Consider the following 17,884-nt stretch of genomic DNA (forward strand, 5'->3'; position numbering starts at 1 on the left):
GTGCAGTCCTCCTCCTTCAAAGTTACTATTTTGTAACCTGTACAATTTTGTGAAAAGCCTTTTTTAAAACTAAAATGTTTTAAACCTATGCAGGGAATAATTTTACTGAAACGATGATAAAGCTAATGCAAACAGTGACAAAGTCTAACATGTTTTCTTCAATTGTCCTGAGGGTAAAGCTAGATGTATTTCATAAACTCCTTTTAACCTAATTTTGTGTGATTTCACGCCTTTGTTTGCTTTGTTTTATCCAGAAGAGGTAATCATTCCAGAAGAACAAAACCATCAAACAGCTTACGAAGATTTAATGTACATTTATTCTTACCACGTGGAACATATAGTATAAAGATTTCATACTGAATAAATGATATTCATTGAGCCAAAAAAGGGAAAGGGAGGAATTTACATGTTGTCTTAGCTACATAGTCTGAAATACAAATATGCAGAATCCATGACTGAAGAAAAATTGTCAAATGTGTACTTCATCTAGTTTATTTTCATTGTACCAGGAGATAACAGGTTTGAGCCGTGTCTGCCGTACTACTGAGCTGTGGAGAGACCGGAGGAGTGGGTCTATTCAGTGGGGACTGGAGGTCACGGACCAAACTCACATGTCAGCCTCAATCCCTCACCGATAACAAGTGTGAGAATAGTGACACAGACAGAGACAGACACAGAGAAAGGAAGTGTAATGTACAACATTATATATACACCACAGCAAAGCTGTATTTGAAGTTGAAAACCAGTCCTAAGAGGTGATTTCTTTTCATAAGGGTATTCATACAATCAAGGGATAAGAGGAGGTAAGGGTGTTGTAGGTTCTTGATACTTTGGGGAAGAAAGCCATTTTCTGTTTAACACCAAACTAAAATGACCTCAAAACTCTAGAAGAGCTGCATCTTCTGCTTCTGTGTGAAACGTGTGTGACAGAATGCTTACACTCAAGAGCAGTACGGTACAGAAAATGTCCTACAATCTACTGCACACTGCACAGGCCTCCCCGGTGAAGGTGTGTATTGACAGCACTTAGTCTACTGTCGGGCTGACTGGTGAGAATCCAACTACAGCAACTAGAACCAGTAGGCCACTTGTCAGTCTGCTTCACCTCAGAACGTCAACCACTTACAGACTCATTGTGCCCTCAAGGGGAGAGCTAGGGCACACTGGGTCTCCCAAACTCACTGTAAACGAGACAGCAACTTTGGTTACAGTTTTTGTTTTTCAGCTATTTATTTATTTATTCATTTATTTCTCTTTATTAAAAAGTACTTTCCCCCAAGTGCAGAACAGTCTCCCGACCGTGGTGCTCTGCTCTGTGTCGTCCAGTTGGCATTCATGTTGCAAGTAGTGTCACTTTGTGGGCATCTCTCTGGTTTGTAATCCACCACAGCTCTGTGATTACCCCCCTCCAGCAAGGATGGCCTGGGGAGGGCTCAGAGAATGGAATCTGAAGGATTTTCATAAATTAAAGACAGTCACTTGAACTTTCCTTGCCCTGTTACACACACAAGCCAGGCTTCCAGGGAAGAGGGGATCGGGGATAGAACCCCCAGAAAGTGGAGCCACGGCTCCCTACAGCTGTCATGACTGGCCAATCAAAAAGAGTACATCACAGATAACATGAGAAACCAGCGAGTTCATTAGGGGAGACACTGAAAGGTCGAGGAGTCGGGACTCGTGTAGTGTGAACTCTGAGTGGTTCTCCTCCACCTTGGCTAAGGCGTGCAGAGCCCGGGCAGCTCGCCGCATCATGTCCGGGCTTGTGGGCTCGAAGTGCATCCCCTGTAGGTGTAGTAGAGAGCTCTGGCTCTGCTGAAGCTGTGTGGCAGCCAGACTATCCTCCAGGAAGCCTAGCAAGTTGCCCACACTGCCTTTCTGAACAGCGATTGCTCGGGCTGCCATAGTATCGCCCTGGGCCAAGTTGGCCAGTAGGACCACGGCCATCTCCCTGCAGACTGCGATCTTCCTGTCTCCAATTAGCCGCACCAGGTTCCCGTATAGTTTCTCCAACCGACTGAATGGTGGAGTGGCCAAGATGAGGTCCACATTGTTGTCTTGGATGCTTAATTTGCTTAGCGTCTCCAGGACCAGTCTCTGAGGTGACAAAGCACTGTGGGGGCCCAGGGTGGGGAAGGGGTCCTGGGCCTCTGCTGAAGGGCAGACAGCCCAGTGGAGGAGACCGTCCAACAATGGCAAGCAGATGCTCTCAGGGTAGACGGAAAGATCGAGTTGGCCTGAGATGTTCGCCAAAGTGACCAGCGTGTTCTCCCTCAGGAGCCCTAAGCAGTCCCACCACCACTCGTCCCTTTGGCCCACTCCCTCGTCTGAATCCTCATCTTTCTCGTAGGTGAGAGGAGCCTGCTTGCGTTCAGGGTGCCTGTGGTGGAGCAGGATCAGGCGTCCCAGTAGCAGTAGCAGCCCTGGATGTTTGGACATCTCGTGGTCATTGCCTGGCACAAAGGACAGGCTGCGGACAATATTGGAGATACAAATGCAGCGGCGGGCTAAAGAATCCTGCCAGTTGGCCAGTGCGATGAGCGGCCCCTCATCTTTACTGTGAGGCTCATCCTCTAGTATGGTGCCAGACTGCTGCGACTTCTGGGTTAAACCACTGATGGAGGAAAGAATGCCTATATTATTCTCCTGGTGACTTTTTACAGCTTTCTCAACTGTCTTTGTCTCAGAATCAGTTTTCTTCTCCTCCTCACTGCTGGCATTCTCTGAGACTGCTGTTTTCTCTGAGGAAGATGTCTCTTTGGGCTGTTCCTCTTCATCCTCATATTTCCTTTTGTCTTCCTCAGTTGGCAAACAGTTTTCCGGCATCTCTTCTTCGGGGACTCGTCGCCTTAGCAAAATCGGGGGCACAGGTATTCGTTCTCGTGGTTCCAAGAAGTCTTTGCGTGGTTCAAAGTGAGTCTGGATGTGTTCTGTTGAGTCTCCCCCTCCAGCACTCCAATGAACCAACCCACTGTCAAACTCCTGCAGTTTGCCATGATTACTTGACTGTCCAGCCACAAATGGGTCTTTCTTTCGTACCACCTTTACGGGGAACTTGTCAAACTTGCTGGCCTGTTTGGGTCTCTCATGGGCAGCTGAGGATTGCAAAGAGCCGGTCTGTTCAGAAGAAGAACCCTTGCTCTTCCTCTCCTCATCCTGCGTTTTCTCATCTCGCCCCCGAGACTCAGAGCACTGCTTTTGCTCCTCCTCCTCTTTCACATGAGCTGGCCCCTCCGTTTCTTGTTCCTCCTCTTCTTCGTCATCCTCCTCCTCTTGTTCCATGTCCTCAGCCCGCGGTTCCTCTTCTTCTGTTCTGTCCCAGTCTCGTTTCAAGGCATCAGGATCAAGTAGTGTCCTCTGGCCGGGGTCTCCCACCTCATATTCCCGCAGAATGCCAAAGATTTCAATGAGGCAGCGTCTGAAATACTCAACCACCAACTCCAATAGGCCAGGCAACTGAAGAAAGAACATAAATATATAAAATATTAGACATGATACTACGCATAGTGTACCATTCTAAACCACGATTAGGAGCTCAATGTTGAGTCTCACCGTGTTGAGATCGAAGGTGGAAATAGTGCTGTCATCATACAGGAGAATGTTGATGGTATCTAAGGCCCACGTACTCTCACCCAAGAGACCAGACTTTAATGACATCATGACTCTCCAGGCCTCTGGGGTTCCTGAGAAATGAAGACAAAAACACAATTGGTACCAAATACTCACCAAGCATCAACTTGGGACAATATAGATGGACTTGCAGAGATGGATGCAACATTAGGAAGTGCTGTCAATATCACAAGATGGTTTTGATATTTAGAAATTACAATCATACCGATATCTTTCACGGTGAGTCTCCGACGTGGTTTCAGGACAGGATGGGAAGCTTCTATAGAGCCTGGGGGAAAAGGCATGTCTCGCCTTATTAGAGGCGACTGCACCGGAGGGGGCACTATGTGAGATGCAGGGACCGGAGGGCCAGCCTTCTGCATCTTCATGACTCCGTGCATATAGGGGGATTTACTAGGTGATGTCCTGCTCTCCATGGGGCGAGGCATGGAGGCCGGGCTGGACACCTGTGGAATGTGGTTCTGCACACCCTGAGGGGGCTGGTAGTTGGACTGTACTGATCTAGGCATAGGTTGGCCAGGTCCTGCAGGACCATAGGGAGGCTGCCGCGGGCCCATCTGACCCCCCCACTGGCCATCATGATTCATGCGCTGTTCTGATGACATCATCTCCTCTGAGCGGTTCATGCCAGGGTAGCCGGGTCCCTGGGGTGGGCCTCCAGGGCCACCCTGCCGGTTGGGGTAGTTCTGATAGTTCATATCTCTCGGCCCCTGCCACATTCCTCCCTGAGGACCCTCAGGGCCTGACTGCATCATCTGAGGGGGCATGTTGGGCTGAGCGTTGGGCCCTGTCGCTCCCTGCATTCGTTCACGACCAAAGGGGAAGGGGTACTGATTGCCTGGGCCAGGTGGACGGCGATCAGAGCCGGGGAAGGGCCCACTGCCGCTGTACTGATTGTACGTCTCCTGCTGTCCTGAAGAGGGTGCAGAGGCACCTCCTTGCTGTTGCTGTTGCTGCTGCTGCGGTGGCTGTTGTCCACCATGGAAGGGTCCGCTGTACTCTGTCTCATGACGTTTTGATGGAGGGTAGCCCCCTTCCACAGGACGCTTGTAACTCTACACATGAAAAGATAGAGACAATTATTTTAAAGTATTTCAATAGAAATGTTGTAAAAATTAATACATAGATTAATTATATTGTTTCCTGGTATCAAACACAAGACAGCTGCTCAGTCAAAGAGAAAAATCACACTAAAATTATATAAACAAAAATGCTGACAATATTTGGTTCCTGTGTATTGGCAATAGTGAAAGTCAGTGTGGTGCAGATGGATCATTGACCTGTTGTTGTTGTTGTGGGTACATTCCAGGCTGCTGATTTGGGTAGGAGCCAGTAGGGGGCGTTCCCTGTCCAGGATACTGATTACCATAGGAATCAAGCCTGCAAACATTATGCTTTGTCAGTTTGACCATGAGATTATTTTACATGTCTTACTCACTGTATGAAGTCATGGTCCATTGTTACACGTGTAGTCATAAACACGGTCGACATTGAGGCATACAGTAATGATTAACAACAAAATGAAATCCAGTTGCAAGGGTTCCTTTTTGTTTTCAACCGAAAACTCAATTTCTATTAAATAGGTCTCAGTTGTAACAATATGATTCATTAGTTTTACCCAATCTATAATAATAGGCACACGTGAATCCTGAAAATAAATACCCAACTCTTTTCGTTAACTGTACTGCTTACTAATTAGTAATTAATACCAGCCGCCAGACAATTTAAATCCACACAATGAATGCAACTGGTTCAATACTTACATCAACACATCCACATACAATAAATCCAGACCAAAGAGCTGTGAAGTTGACTAAGATTTTGAGTAAATATTTTACTCATCAAGGCTGGCAACAAAATCCAAATGATGTGATCATGATTCTGATCAATATTAGTCACAATAATAAATATTTAATTAATGGAAAATTACATTATGTACATTGTACAACTAGATGGAATACGTGGACATTTCCAGCTTTTCAGAGCATTCTTAAGCAAGATCGCTTTTATCATTTTCCATCACCAGTAGCTTTAAAGCTGAAAAGATTGGCAAAAAAGCGCCTTGTGAACTGACCGTGGCTGCTGTGGTGGGAAGCGATTTGGCGAATACATCCCCGTGTCGGCGTTGGCAGGCATCATAGGGTTTGGCTGAGGAGCACCGGATCCCATGTTGCCCTCTGGGCCCATTCCCTGCTCAGATCTGTGGAAATCAGAACAAAACACATGGTACATTTTTCCCTTTTTTGATATACACAGACATACAAGTTATGCATTAGCTAATTGGGGAAAAAAAACAAAAAAAAACCATAACAAATGTTACAATAACTTTAACATAACATAGTACTTTGGTTGCAATTTAAATGTCAGCTACTAGCCGAAATTTGTTGTTAAATTTTTTCTCTGGCTCCTAAGCCTGTGACTACTACAGCTTTTCAAGTCTGCCTCAACTAACCAAATAAAATCCCAATCACTCAAATATTTTATAGAGAATTTTAAACCTAGACTCTTTTTTTTTAGGGTTTGAATGTGAAACTTATTATTTCTGTTGATTAATTTTTCATCGCAGCACAAATCCACTGTACGCCGCTCTTCTATCATAAAGACAAAACATCAACAACCTCATGTAAGTGAGCAGCGTCATGAATCAAAATGATTTGTATATGAATGAGTGAAAGTAAAAACAGGATGAATCATCAATAATGAGTTCAGCGGCCTCACTGGACGGGCAGAAACATGACACACGTACCACAGTCCAACCACATCTTTGTTCTCAAGAATCAACTGTTTTTTTGGACATGCGTTTTATTGAATTTGAAGATTGTATTTGGTTCTTGTTATAGCAACAAACCACATAGAACCTGACATTTCATCTTCAATTCTAAGCAGAATTTTTAATGTAAGAAGCCAGCCAATCCTAGTGCCAATTCCAATGAAATTCAGTCAAATGTAATCAAATCCACTCATAAAAGTTGTCAATAGGACATCTTTTTCCTGATCTGAACAAAGATAGTTGCTGGTAATAATCAGCAGTGGTCAATGAGCATGGAAATGCCATCTACCATTCAATGACTCTTACCTCCTGTCGTAGCCTGGTCCATAAGGATACTGCTGTCTGGGCCCCATTGGCATCGTGCCCATAGCCCCGGGTGGTCCCCTGTTGAATGGAGGCTGCTGCTGTTGCTGCTGCTGTTGTTGTGGCGGCGGCGGCTGCTGCTGCTGCTGCTGCTGCTGCTGCTGCTGCTGCTGCTGCTGTTGGTCACCCACCCCGCTGTTAGGACCCTGATTAGCAGGCAGAAACTGCTCCCCAACTGGAAATAAATTCAGAATTAAAGCCCATTTATTAACCAAGCGGGTAATTAAGGAGGTACTTAAGTTTCTCGGACAACACAATTCATTCAGCTCATTTCCATTAAGTGTACCCACCTTTCCGCATGTTACCAAAGGGGTCCTTGTTGGGTTCATAGGTGCCCATGCGTCCTTGCATGTCTGGTGTGTTCATGCTGGGCTGATAGGCGGAGTTGGGCGTCAGGTTCTTCCTGGGGAAAGCAGGGTCATTACCTTCAGAGAAGGGGTCCTGCAGGTTAACGCTGCTCCTACAGAGAAGCAGAGGTGAGGGGGAGGGGGAATTAGGAGAAAAGTGGGAGAGACGGAAGAAATAGTAGAAAGACATTAGTTTCCCTGATTAAAATGTCTTTTAGAAGCTAGAATCAAATGATGAAATCAGAGGTTTACGCAAAAGTCACCTGGAGCCGGGTGGCATGGGGGGCATCTGGGTATGAGGAGTGGAGGCTGGGGTGGGAGGTTTTAGGTCTCCCCCCTCAGCCATGGAGCTGCTGGTGGACTGGGGAGTCTGAGGACCCTGCAGGGAGCCTGACCCAGCTGTGGAGCACAGGGACGCTTCAGTCCAAAAGAAGAGAGAAAAGGTAAATAGGATTATTGAAACTAAGAATTCAACAAGTTATGCATTAACGTTGGATTTATGTGGGGAAAGTGCATGGATGTAGGTTACTGAATTTGAACTGCACTGAACCATGAGTACAAGCAAAAGTACAACTCTAACCTGGAGAGGGGGGCTGGACCTTAGCAGCTTGGTTCTTCTTGTTGTCTGTAAAGATTTCAGGAGGAGGGTCCTCACCGCGCTCAATTTTGCACTCAAAGGCGTAAAGACACTGGATGTACTGTTTCTTCAAAGAACTGGCAGCACTGCTGGATGTACCCACATTCAGGGAAGAAGCCAGATCACGCCATTTCTTATTCTTACTCACCTGGGAGACACATGACGAGACATATTTAGAATAGAGATAAAGCAATAAAAGTACTATGGAATTAATTGTTGTTAATTAATGCCATATTAACCTGTGCCATTCCCCCAATCTCTTTAACTGACATATACAGCCGGAAGAGGTCGAGGGGTTTGCGTCCTACAGCAGGCAGGTTGGTCATTGTCATGGCTTTCTCTTCAATGAAGGCCAAATAACGGTCGACCCACATCTTCCTGTCTGGCTCTGGTCCTAACTCGTACAGCCTTGTTATCTTTTCATTGGTGGTGGTGGAAGAGTTGGACTTCTGTTTTGTGCAAGAGAAATCCGAAACCAATTTTAAAACAGACTGAAAACGCTGCAGATCCACCAACAAGAAGACATTTGACATGTTGTTAAAACATTAAGTAGACCGGTTACCTTAGTTTTGGGCTCTGGCTTGGGCGTTACACTCCCATCTACTTTGTTATTCATTTTATTGTTCAACTCTGGGCTGGGGGCCATACCTGGACAGAGTGGGAGGGAATCGGCTGTGAAATAACCCAATTTAAAAAGAAAATCATGCTTGGGTGCAATCAATGCTGAATAACATACCACTTGAGTTATTGGCCATGTTTGGCCCCATTGGATAAGGCGATCCACCTTGTGTGTTCATCATTCCAGGCATGTTGTTCATGGGAGGGCCATAGGGTGGGCCAGAGCCCATCATGCCTGGAGACATGTTGGGGTAGCCAGGCATCCTGGACAGAGGAGAAAACATATGAGCATCTAGTAGAAGTCCATGAGGTAAATAGAAGGTAGGCATTTTTCAGGATCCAACACAAACCAACCTGTTGTGCATGGAGTTGGTGGCAGGGTGCTGCATGGCTGCAGGGTCCTGGGGCTTTCTGTTCATGCTTGGAGGAGGACACATTCCTGAGCCTACCTGGGGTGGCATGTTGCCCATGTTAGGAGGGATGTTTGGACCCATGTTCGGGGCCATATTTGGAGCCATATTTGGGCCATAGGGACGTGGCCCCATTTGATTAGGAGGCATCCTTCCAGGAGGCATTCCACTATATGGTGGTCCCCCACCCTGTCCTGCCATGGGGTTTATTGGGCCCATGCCCGGCCCGGGGTAGGTTGCGTTGGGCATGTTGCCATAGCCAGGTTGCCGGGGATAACCTAAGGATGACATTACAACAAAAAAATAATTAGGTAAAATAATCTTTTGATCATAACTGTTTACTGGTCTTGAAAAAAACACTGCAGAATCACACAGAAGTTTAATTAAGTTCAACAATAAAAGTGGATCATTAAAGCTATGAGTCCTGAAGAGCAGTGGTGAGGCAGACTTTTCCCTACAGTGTGCTAGCAGAGAGAGCTATGCACCCTGAGCAACAAGCCTTCGTCACAGTCTCAGCTCTACTGACAGGAGGCTCTGCTACGTCAGCTGACTCTCTGCTTCACAGCTATAAATAGCTGCAACAGAGTCAGAGGGAGGGACCAACGATAGCACGGTAGTCCGATGAGGCAGAGAGATACATTCCATATGTCTGTCTAATGGGACATGTACTTGAAAAAACTTCTCAAATGGATAGTAAATGAAGTAGAAAACTTTTACAAATCCAAATTTAAGCCATACATTTACAATTTACTACAAATCTTTTCACAACATCACAACAAAATTTCAAGACAAACCCCCAACAGAGACTATTTGAAGGCACGCACCTTGGGGGCCGTATTGTCCACCCTGCTGTCCATAGCCACCCATGGAGTTGTTCTGCTGATATGGGCCCATCCCAGGATGTATCTGTCCCCCTGAGGACTGACGTGGTGACAGTGCAGAAGCTGACTGGGGGGAGCCATAAGGGGGCATCTGAGGGTTTCTCTGCATAAACCCTGAAAGAGGGCAAGGAGGGGAAGACAGTGTTCAGACTCAGTTGCTACAGTAAACACGTGTTAATCTCTATGAAACACTTGAAATTCAGACTGCAGCATACCTCTGTCCTGGGCCATAGGAGACTGGCTCATAGCAGGATGCAGACTCCCATCTGACTGCACACTTGAGGGCCTGGGAGGCATCTGGGTTCCTAAACAATAATGGTAAAGTCAAGATAGTGTGAGCTCAAAAAAGGTAAAATACATTCACTGCCTTTAAAGCCACTGTTGTTAAAATGTAGCTACCATGAGAAAAATGTGTTGATGTCAAGAAGAAAACCAGGGCGGGTTACACATATATGGGTTAGTATTTCCATCTTTTGGTCAGAATTTTGTTCAACAAGTCCAAGTTGTCATCACTATATTAATATCTCAACAAATCTGCGTGTGAGCATTGTCCAACCAACAAACCTTAAATCATTTTAAAGTGGTGTCAAGACCCTGAGTATAGAGTTTTCACGATACCTGAACTCTGATAAAACACAAGTTTTAAAAAATGATGCTTCCTCTTTTGATACCACAGCAAAAAAGGTCCTAGACACTCAAAGTAGGATATTTTTTCCTTTCTTATATTAACCTGAAAACAGTGCTGGCACAGAAAAAGCCACTGAACACACCAACACTTTTTAAATAATGTTAATATCCGGGCATCTGCCAGCTGTCAAATTAGGAGGAAGCATATCATCAGACTCGCCACTAACTGCTGCTAGCGGTAGCTGCTGTTAACTAGTTAGCTCAGTTAATCTTATTAGCTGACTGTGCCTGGAGAGGGAGCGCTGAACAAAAGAGTAATGTTGGTGTTGTTTACTATCGGATAACCACCCTCCAAAGTGACAAGGGGCTAGCTGGTTAGCATGCTAACTTTAACAGATATCTTTAAACAAGAATTCTTAGATATGGCACATTTAAGGCAAGTGAAGGGGGAATAGTATGCTCTTTGACGTGTTCTCTGTTAAATACTTCACAAAATGTAAGTGTAATTTAATGGTAGATTTTAAGACAACATAAAGTGTATTTTCCCTTGAGATGCTAAATAAACACAACAAAAGCTGACCTAAAGCACGAGTAGCTTACCATCTAAATGACAAATGTCAGTATTGTGTTACAAATCATATTTCTCATTTTATGTGCGTGAGGGATCAACCCACCTGGGATGTTGGCGGGTGACAGCGGTCCTGTGCGGGGCGTGCTGGCGCTGGCAGGGGAGCCAGCTGGGGAAGGTGAAGGCCCTCGGATGCCTGGCAGGTGGGGAGACGTGTGAGGAGAGAAGGGCGACTGAGCCTGGTTACTCTGTTCACCCTGGCTGCTCGACACACCTGATGTGCTCACACCGGGACTGAGGGCACCCTCTGCACCTGTGGGCAGGTCGTCAATAGACCCGGACAGGTCCTGCAAACACATATAGGACAAGCAGAGGTAGAGTCAACACACAAAATGTCAATTTATGACTTGAGAAGCTCCTGTGCATTTCAACACAGACTGTACTTTTTTACCGTTACAAGAATACATCCTTTTATGGCACTGTAATATTTATTTCATATACTGGCTGTAGTATAAGCTTGTTGCAACTTCCTCCCTGTTGTTTAGATATGAGTAGCACACAAATATTACACACAGACACACACACACACACACACACACCCAGAGGCCTTTGTCCTTATTTATCTTTTTCAAAGAAAAAATGAGTGCACATTAGTGCAGGGGGTTGTCATGGTTACCAAGGTTTGTAGGATGCGAGCTGAGTCAGCATGTAGCAGCAGCCTTGCCATGTGATTCCAATACACAAACAATCTCTCCTGTATTCATCTCAGATTTACACAGCACCTTTCCCTCAAGCATCAGCCACAAAGCCGTCTCTCAACAAACATCAAAGTACGGCAACACACGGAGTCTAAAATCACCAAGGGACGAATAGCACAGCGCCCGCAACACAAGGAAAATAAAAGCTTTTAAGATAATTTTTACCTTATATTCCAAATAACATATGGGCAGTTTTTTGAGAATAATATTGAAGCACTTTCAAGGTGCCTAATCCAAAAATGTTATCTCATCTAAATTGTTACTATGAATGCAATTATGCAAAATAAAATGTGAAGAATTATTTTCTATGCACAGCAATCGATGTATATTGTCACTTGCTGTTCATATTAAAGTTGTATGTTTCTATCATGGTTATTTAGTACTCGCTGATTTCAACACTAGGAGGCAAACAAATATGACGACAGGAGTGTTTCATTTCAAATATTATACGACTTTTGGTTAACACGAGTGATTGTGTAGATTTTGTTAAAAATCAAGCAGTTTGAGAATGATATTGAAATTGGATTTTATTTTAATTCAAGCACATTCCTAACCTTAAAAACATTGTGGCTAACATTAAGCAATTTTTGTTTTTGAAATTTGAACTAGGCTACTATATAAATATATATCTTGATATGCAAATTTTCTCTAAAATACCACACCATTAATTCTCAAATAGTGGACAAGGCCATAGAATAGAGATTCATATTGACTTCAATTGTATGATTTGATCATGCTTGCTTCAGACACCCAGACTATGACAACAGGCTTGTTGGATTTCAAATATAAACTTTTTTTGCTTACATGAGTGATTGCGTAGTTCAAACATCAGATTATGCTTAAAATCAGGTGTTTTTCAAGGAGTATTTTCAAATTTAAGCGTACTCCTAACCTTGAAAAGCTTAATAAAGCATTTTCCAAATTTTCACGAACCCTGCACCAAGGGACCAATAGCACGGCAGTCACAAGACAAGCACGCAGCTAAATTCGAGCATTTAAAACATTAATACACGACATTCAAAGTGACATGAAGGGAATTAAAATTGTAATGAGCGTTATATTGTTCCAAGCTTGATGAGTTGTAAAATTAATATGTCCTACAATAAAACCTACAAGTCACAAATAGAAACTACCCCTTTTACATGAGGGTGAAAAGCAATATCACAGTGTGAAAAGGGCTTTTAATGTTCCAGCAGTAACATAACAAGCATAACTAACCGGAAGGCTGGAGGGGCGGCCTTGACTGTCCTCTGGGCCAGATTTAGTCTGAGTGGATGGAGGGGCATTGGACTGAAATGAGTCCTGGGACACCTCCTGAAAAGACATCAGAACATGTGCTAAAGTATACTGCTATATTTATGGGAAGCATGTCTGTGAACGAACACACACACACACACACACACACACACACACAGATAACTAAGTATGATGAATATGACCCCAGATTGAGGGTATTACCTGCTGTGGTGGAGGAGGGAAGCGCTGATAAGGTGACTGTTGTGCTTGCTGCTGCTGCTGCTGCTGCTGCTGCTGCTGAGGGTTCGCCGGGTACGCTGCAGGCTGGCCCTGTGGGTGTTGGCTGTGTCCCTGTGGCTGCTGTGGAGGCTGAGACTGTGCCTGCTGTTGCTGCGAGGGTGGCTGCTGAGGCCCTGGTGTGGATCCCGGGTAGCTGGACTGGCCCTGTGATCCAGGGGTATCCTGGGAACTTGGCTGCTGCGGGGCCTGGCTGGGAGGACCCTGCTGCTGGGCGTACAGAGACTGGCCAGACTGTGGGGCTGAGGCTTGGGAATAAGGTGGCTGAGACTGTGGGGGCCCTTGGGATGGACCTGGCAGTGGCCCCTGGGACTGCGGGGGCATGTGGGGCTGCTGATAGGGCGGTCCTCCCTGGGTGTGTGTCGCAGAAGTCGGCGGAGGGTGGGGTTGCCCTGGGTAAGGAGTCTGGCCACCTGGTTGTCCTTGTGGGGGCTGGGAGTAGGGGGTTTGCTGCTGGCCCGGGTGAGGAGCCTGGCCAGGCTGGGCGTAATACGGTGCCTGGCCCTGGGAGCCATAGCCTGCTGGTCCCTGCTGTCCGTATGATCCCATCTAAACAGAACACACATAAGACTTCAAACACAACTGAAGAGAACACTGATAAAAGACCAAATCAAGACACGGAGACCTTATTTCTGAGTAAGATAAATCATGTAAATACCTGTGGACCATAAGGCATGCCACCCATGCCTGCAGGTGTACGTCCTTGCATTCCAACGGGATATCTCTGCGGACCTGGAGGACCATAACCCTGGCCAGGGTAACCGGGCCCCTGTTGTGGGCCTGTGGGAGGCCCCTGCTGCGACTGCTGACTGTATGGACTGCCCGCTCCATATGGTTGACCTCTCATTTTGCTCATTGGGTCTATGGGACCAGGTGGCTGGAAAATGAGAAAATACATTAAGACAACATCCAAACAGTACAGAACAAATCTAAATAGCAAGTGTGATAACTTGCATGCAGCCCTCCTCAATCTTAAACAACTTAATTATGCCATTACAGTGCTTTCATCAATACTTGGCTGCAGTGTGGAGAGTCACAGCACTAAAAGATGTAAATACAAGCTTCAGTGAACTAGGAAATTGTGCTTTTTTCACCTTATTTCCCACGGTCATTACCCTGATTTTTTTTTCACCTCACTTTGCCATAGTTTCGGAAGTCAACAGAGCTATATATATCTACTTTCGAATGGAGGGCAGTCTGCCCAATCTTAAACATATCCCAGCTGTGCTCCTGTTTTGAGTCTGGTCCAAGTAGCTTTTTTCCCCCAGAGGAGGCAGCTTGGCTCTGGATGAATGACACCAGAAATGAAGGAAGTACTTTCACAACAGCCCCAGAGAGTGAAAAATGCACAAGAGCACACTGTGTCTATAAACCAACCGTTAGTAAAAACATGTTTTCTCTGGTAAAAACTAGGTACTACTGTGCTATGCTATTGCATCACATTTAGGATCTGATTATTCCCTCACCTAAACCAAGTTATTTGGCACTACAAGGTCAGGAATTTCACAATAATTCAGACTAAAGAACGTCTACTTTAAAAGTAACCCCTTTCATTACATCGAGTGAATTCGCATGTGCACTTTGCTGAGAAGGAGAGCGCCCTCAGCTTAACAACAGCCCTCTAACAAAGAGTATGCAAAATGCCTTACGTGACATTTTGCAGATCCAAGATAATGAAGTGAAATAAATAAGAGCAGCACATGGCTAATCTGCATAAGACAGAGAGGAAACTCCCTTGGCTGGTGAGAGATGGTGGACTGCCTTCTGATTGGCTTGGGGGGAGGATTGGGGGGAAATTCTTTGCAGTCACACAGTCAAACTTGTGTGGCAAGCCAGACACAGCAGAAACATACACGCACATCCGTACGGGCTGAGGTCAAATTTCCCTTTTGCGACTGCGAAACAAGTTACAAGATGAAAACACAAAGGTCCCCATCAGTCTATAATTTGTTTATCTAGGGAACATCATGGATAACAAATAAGGTGGTATGTAAATCAATGACACTAGCAGAACAACCGGTGTTGATCCTAGCCATTATGTTATAAACATTTAATAACTGTAGCAATGCTGTAACAGCTATGTAAACTTTGGATTTGACACAAACAACACCACACTCTACTTGTCATATACAATGATGCGGACCAAAGTTGTCATACAAGCTCCTAATTTATTGTTCACGCTACCAAGTATATAACAGGAAAGGCTCTGGTGGTAATAGTAAACCCATGATGAGCGCATGTTGGAACAAACCGCTCATAACTGGAGGTTGTTTGTTTTTTGGAGGAAATATTTGCCCCAGGACAAAAGAAAAAAAATATATACATATATATATATAAAACCACGTATGATCACCAGTTGCTCTAACACTACATGCTTTGTTGAAAGTGAAAACAGGAGCAGAGGGGTGAATCAGTAAAACCTCTGGTAAACCTGTGATGACTTAATGCTGCGCTCCCTTATCAGCAACTGTTGCCTTGCATCACATGTAATTATAAATGGCCATGAGCAGCGGATGAGGAGCCAATCAGATTTCAGCTAGCATGTCAACCAAAGACCAACTATCTCCTGGCTTTGACAGCAGGATTTTACCTCCACAATTCAAATCCCAGTGCAAACTGCAATCTGCAGGCTGCAGTCACTCACTCATCTGTGGCTGGACTGACTGTTTACAGGCAAGCATACGTGGGAAGCCCAGAAGGTTTTCAGCGCAGGGAAAGTCAATTAATCAATGTGTGGGCAAAATGTATTAAAATACATAATTTGCTGATATCTCACAGGACATTTAAGTGATTTAAAGTGAACATACACGGGCCATTTAACTGGCCGTGAGAGGCTGATTCGGCATGCAACACATTCCTTCCGTCGTAGCCACAAAATTATAGCTTACCGGGCAAGAAAACAATGCAAATTTGAGCACATAAGCTGCTATCTCAAACGAAAATATATGAGAATTGGTTCCCCTATGTAAAGCCGTACAGTATGAACACATTTGTAGCAGAATATATGGTGGTTTTCACGTATAACACATGTAGGAAAGCTAGCAGAAAAACGAGACGTTGGTACTCGCGGAGTATTTTCGCCCCTTTTCAAAGTCGGGCCTTCTTGGCTCCCTGAACGTCCTTACATCGTTTCAACAACTTATATCTTCCGCAGGCGGCACTCTTGTATTCCCACATACCCGTATAAATATATTTTAAAACAACATTTATTTAACGGTCTGGTGTAAAGGGAAAAAAACACACACGAGAGGCAGCCATTTTAGAGTCTTTGCGAACTAGTATCAGACAATGGCTGGCCTGCTACGTTGTGAACTAGCTAGGAGGATGGAAGGCGACATGCTAAAGCTCACATCATGTGCCTGTAATAATGTGACTTTACCTGGGTCCTAACTAGCGGCTGCCCGGCACTTCCCGGGCTCATAGGTGACGAGAGATGGCTTCTTTGTTGCCAACCCGGAGTGCTCCCTCCATACAGCCCGCTACTGCCCATGTCTGCTGGTCCCTTACTAGCTCCTTCTTGGCTACTGTAGTCGCTAGACGGGTAGTTGGGGTATGCCCGCGTTGAGCTGGGAGACGTTAGGAGCTTGTTGAGTGTCGGTGTGGATGTAGGCTGGGGGTTTCCGATGTTATATCTCTGGTTATTGTAAGATCCAGCCATCGCCGTGGGTCCTCCCGCTGGTGGCTGCTGCTTAACGTTAGCTGGCTGCCCCCCAGCTGTCGGCGCCTGGGTACTGCGAGGCGAGTTCATGGCGTACGCCTGGCCGGGGTAGGGAGTCCTGTTCGGGAATGGGTTGTAATTGTTAAACTGGTGGTTTGAAAAGCCATGGTCGTGTGAATTAGGTTGATACGGGTCCATCATATTGCTCGACTGCACGACCGGACCCGCAGCAGCTGCCATGCCAGGGCTTTGTTGTCCGCCATGTTGATGAAAAGGGGCCCGACCGTAGTGCTGACTGTATCCGTACGAAGGTGGAGGAAAAGCGGGGCCGTGATGATGCACCAAACCGGGATGGTTATTTCCCTCCGGTCCGACAGAGTCATTCTGGTTATTATTGTTAGCCCTGGGCGGGTTCCCATTCCCGTTCTTCATCTCAGGTTCCCCTCCTCCCCCTGCATTTCCACCGTCGGCCCCGTCCTGCAGATCCCCCCGGCCCGGCGATCCGCTGTCCAAGACCGGCTGCTTTTTGTCTGATTGCTTCTCCCCCGGTACCGACTCCTCCTTGTGGTCTCGATCCGGCTTTTTGAGTTCGGAAGGCGGACTAGTGTTAAGAGTGGCGGCGCTGGCGACCTGAGCGGCCATGATATACCCCCCCACCACCACCTCTCTCTCCCTCTCTCGGCGAGTCAGTCACAATCAAAAGCTAGCATTGCATATAAATAATTGTTTATAACCATTTATCCTTGTGCCGATTCATTCCCACCCCTCACACCGGACCGAATCCGGCTTCCATCCCCCCGGTTCCGGTTCCGTAAATGGGTTAGAGAATTGATGGAGGCTCCATACAATGCGTAAAAAAGCGACAGAAATTGTTGTGGGAGTTGTGTTACTGAGCCCGGGTAGAGGCAGGGAGCGAGCCCAACCAACACGAGGCTCCGCTACATACAGCCATTTTACCGAGCCGCACGGAGGGCTGCAAGACATGGGCTGGATCCGCTCCAGTGCGGAGTGGACTTCTGTCTCACAACCTCACATTGTCCCTTATTTTACACATAGGTTGAATATTTTCTTCACATGGACAGAGTCT

At 45.8% G+C, this 17,884-nt stretch overlaps 1 protein-coding gene across 4 annotated transcripts; it reads right to left on the reverse strand.

The window, feature by feature from the left end:
* Positions 1-298: 298 nt before the first annotated feature.
* Positions 299-17,725, reverse strand: arid1aa (AT-rich interaction domain 1Aa). Of its 4 annotated transcripts, none has more exons than XM_084357210.1 (20): positions 16,519-17,725; positions 13,798-14,016; positions 13,065-13,688; positions 12,825-12,920; positions 10,955-11,195; positions 9,869-9,958; positions 9,597-9,767; positions 8,717-9,050; positions 8,481-8,626; positions 8,307-8,392; positions 7,984-8,193; positions 7,688-7,892; positions 7,371-7,524; positions 7,051-7,214; positions 6,704-6,935; positions 5,702-5,827; positions 4,908-5,007; positions 3,833-4,682; positions 3,550-3,680; positions 299-3,453 (listed from the first exon to the last, which is right to left on the reverse strand). In XM_084357210.1, exons 1-20 carry the CDS (start codon positions 17,437-17,439, stop codon positions 1,582-1,584), a joined length of 6,972 nt encoding a protein of 2,323 aa, XP_084213336.1. In that variant the 5' UTR covers positions 17,440-17,725; the 3' UTR covers positions 299-1,581. The 4 variants fall into 4 exon arrangements, with proteins under 4 accessions (XP_084213336.1, XP_084213335.1, XP_084213338.1 ...); XM_084357209.1 differs by having other exon boundaries at positions 7,051-7,220; XM_084357212.1 differs by lacking the exon at positions 12,825-12,920.
* Positions 17,726-17,884: the final 159 nt, after the last annotated feature.

The sequence above is a fragment of the Pagrus pagrus genome, assembly GCF_965226575.1.
Source record: "Pagrus pagrus genome assembly, chromosome: 7".
In the NCBI taxonomy this organism is placed as follows: Eukaryota; Metazoa; Chordata; class Actinopteri; order Spariformes; family Sparidae; genus Pagrus; species Pagrus pagrus.

Coding starts and splice junctions, on each gene's coding strand:
- arid1aa (XM_084357209.1), bottom strand. CDS start 17,439: ATGGCCGCTCAGGTCGCCAGCGCCGCCACTCTTAACACTAGTCCGCCT. Junction 14,017..16,518: donor AGCCGCTAGTTAGGACCCAG/GTAAAGTCACAT, acceptor CTCATTTTCCAG/CCACCTGGTCCCATAGACCC. Junction 9,051..9,596: donor TGGACAATACGGCCCCCAAG/GTGCGTGCCTTC, acceptor TGTCATCCTTAG/GTTATCCCCGGCAACCTGGC.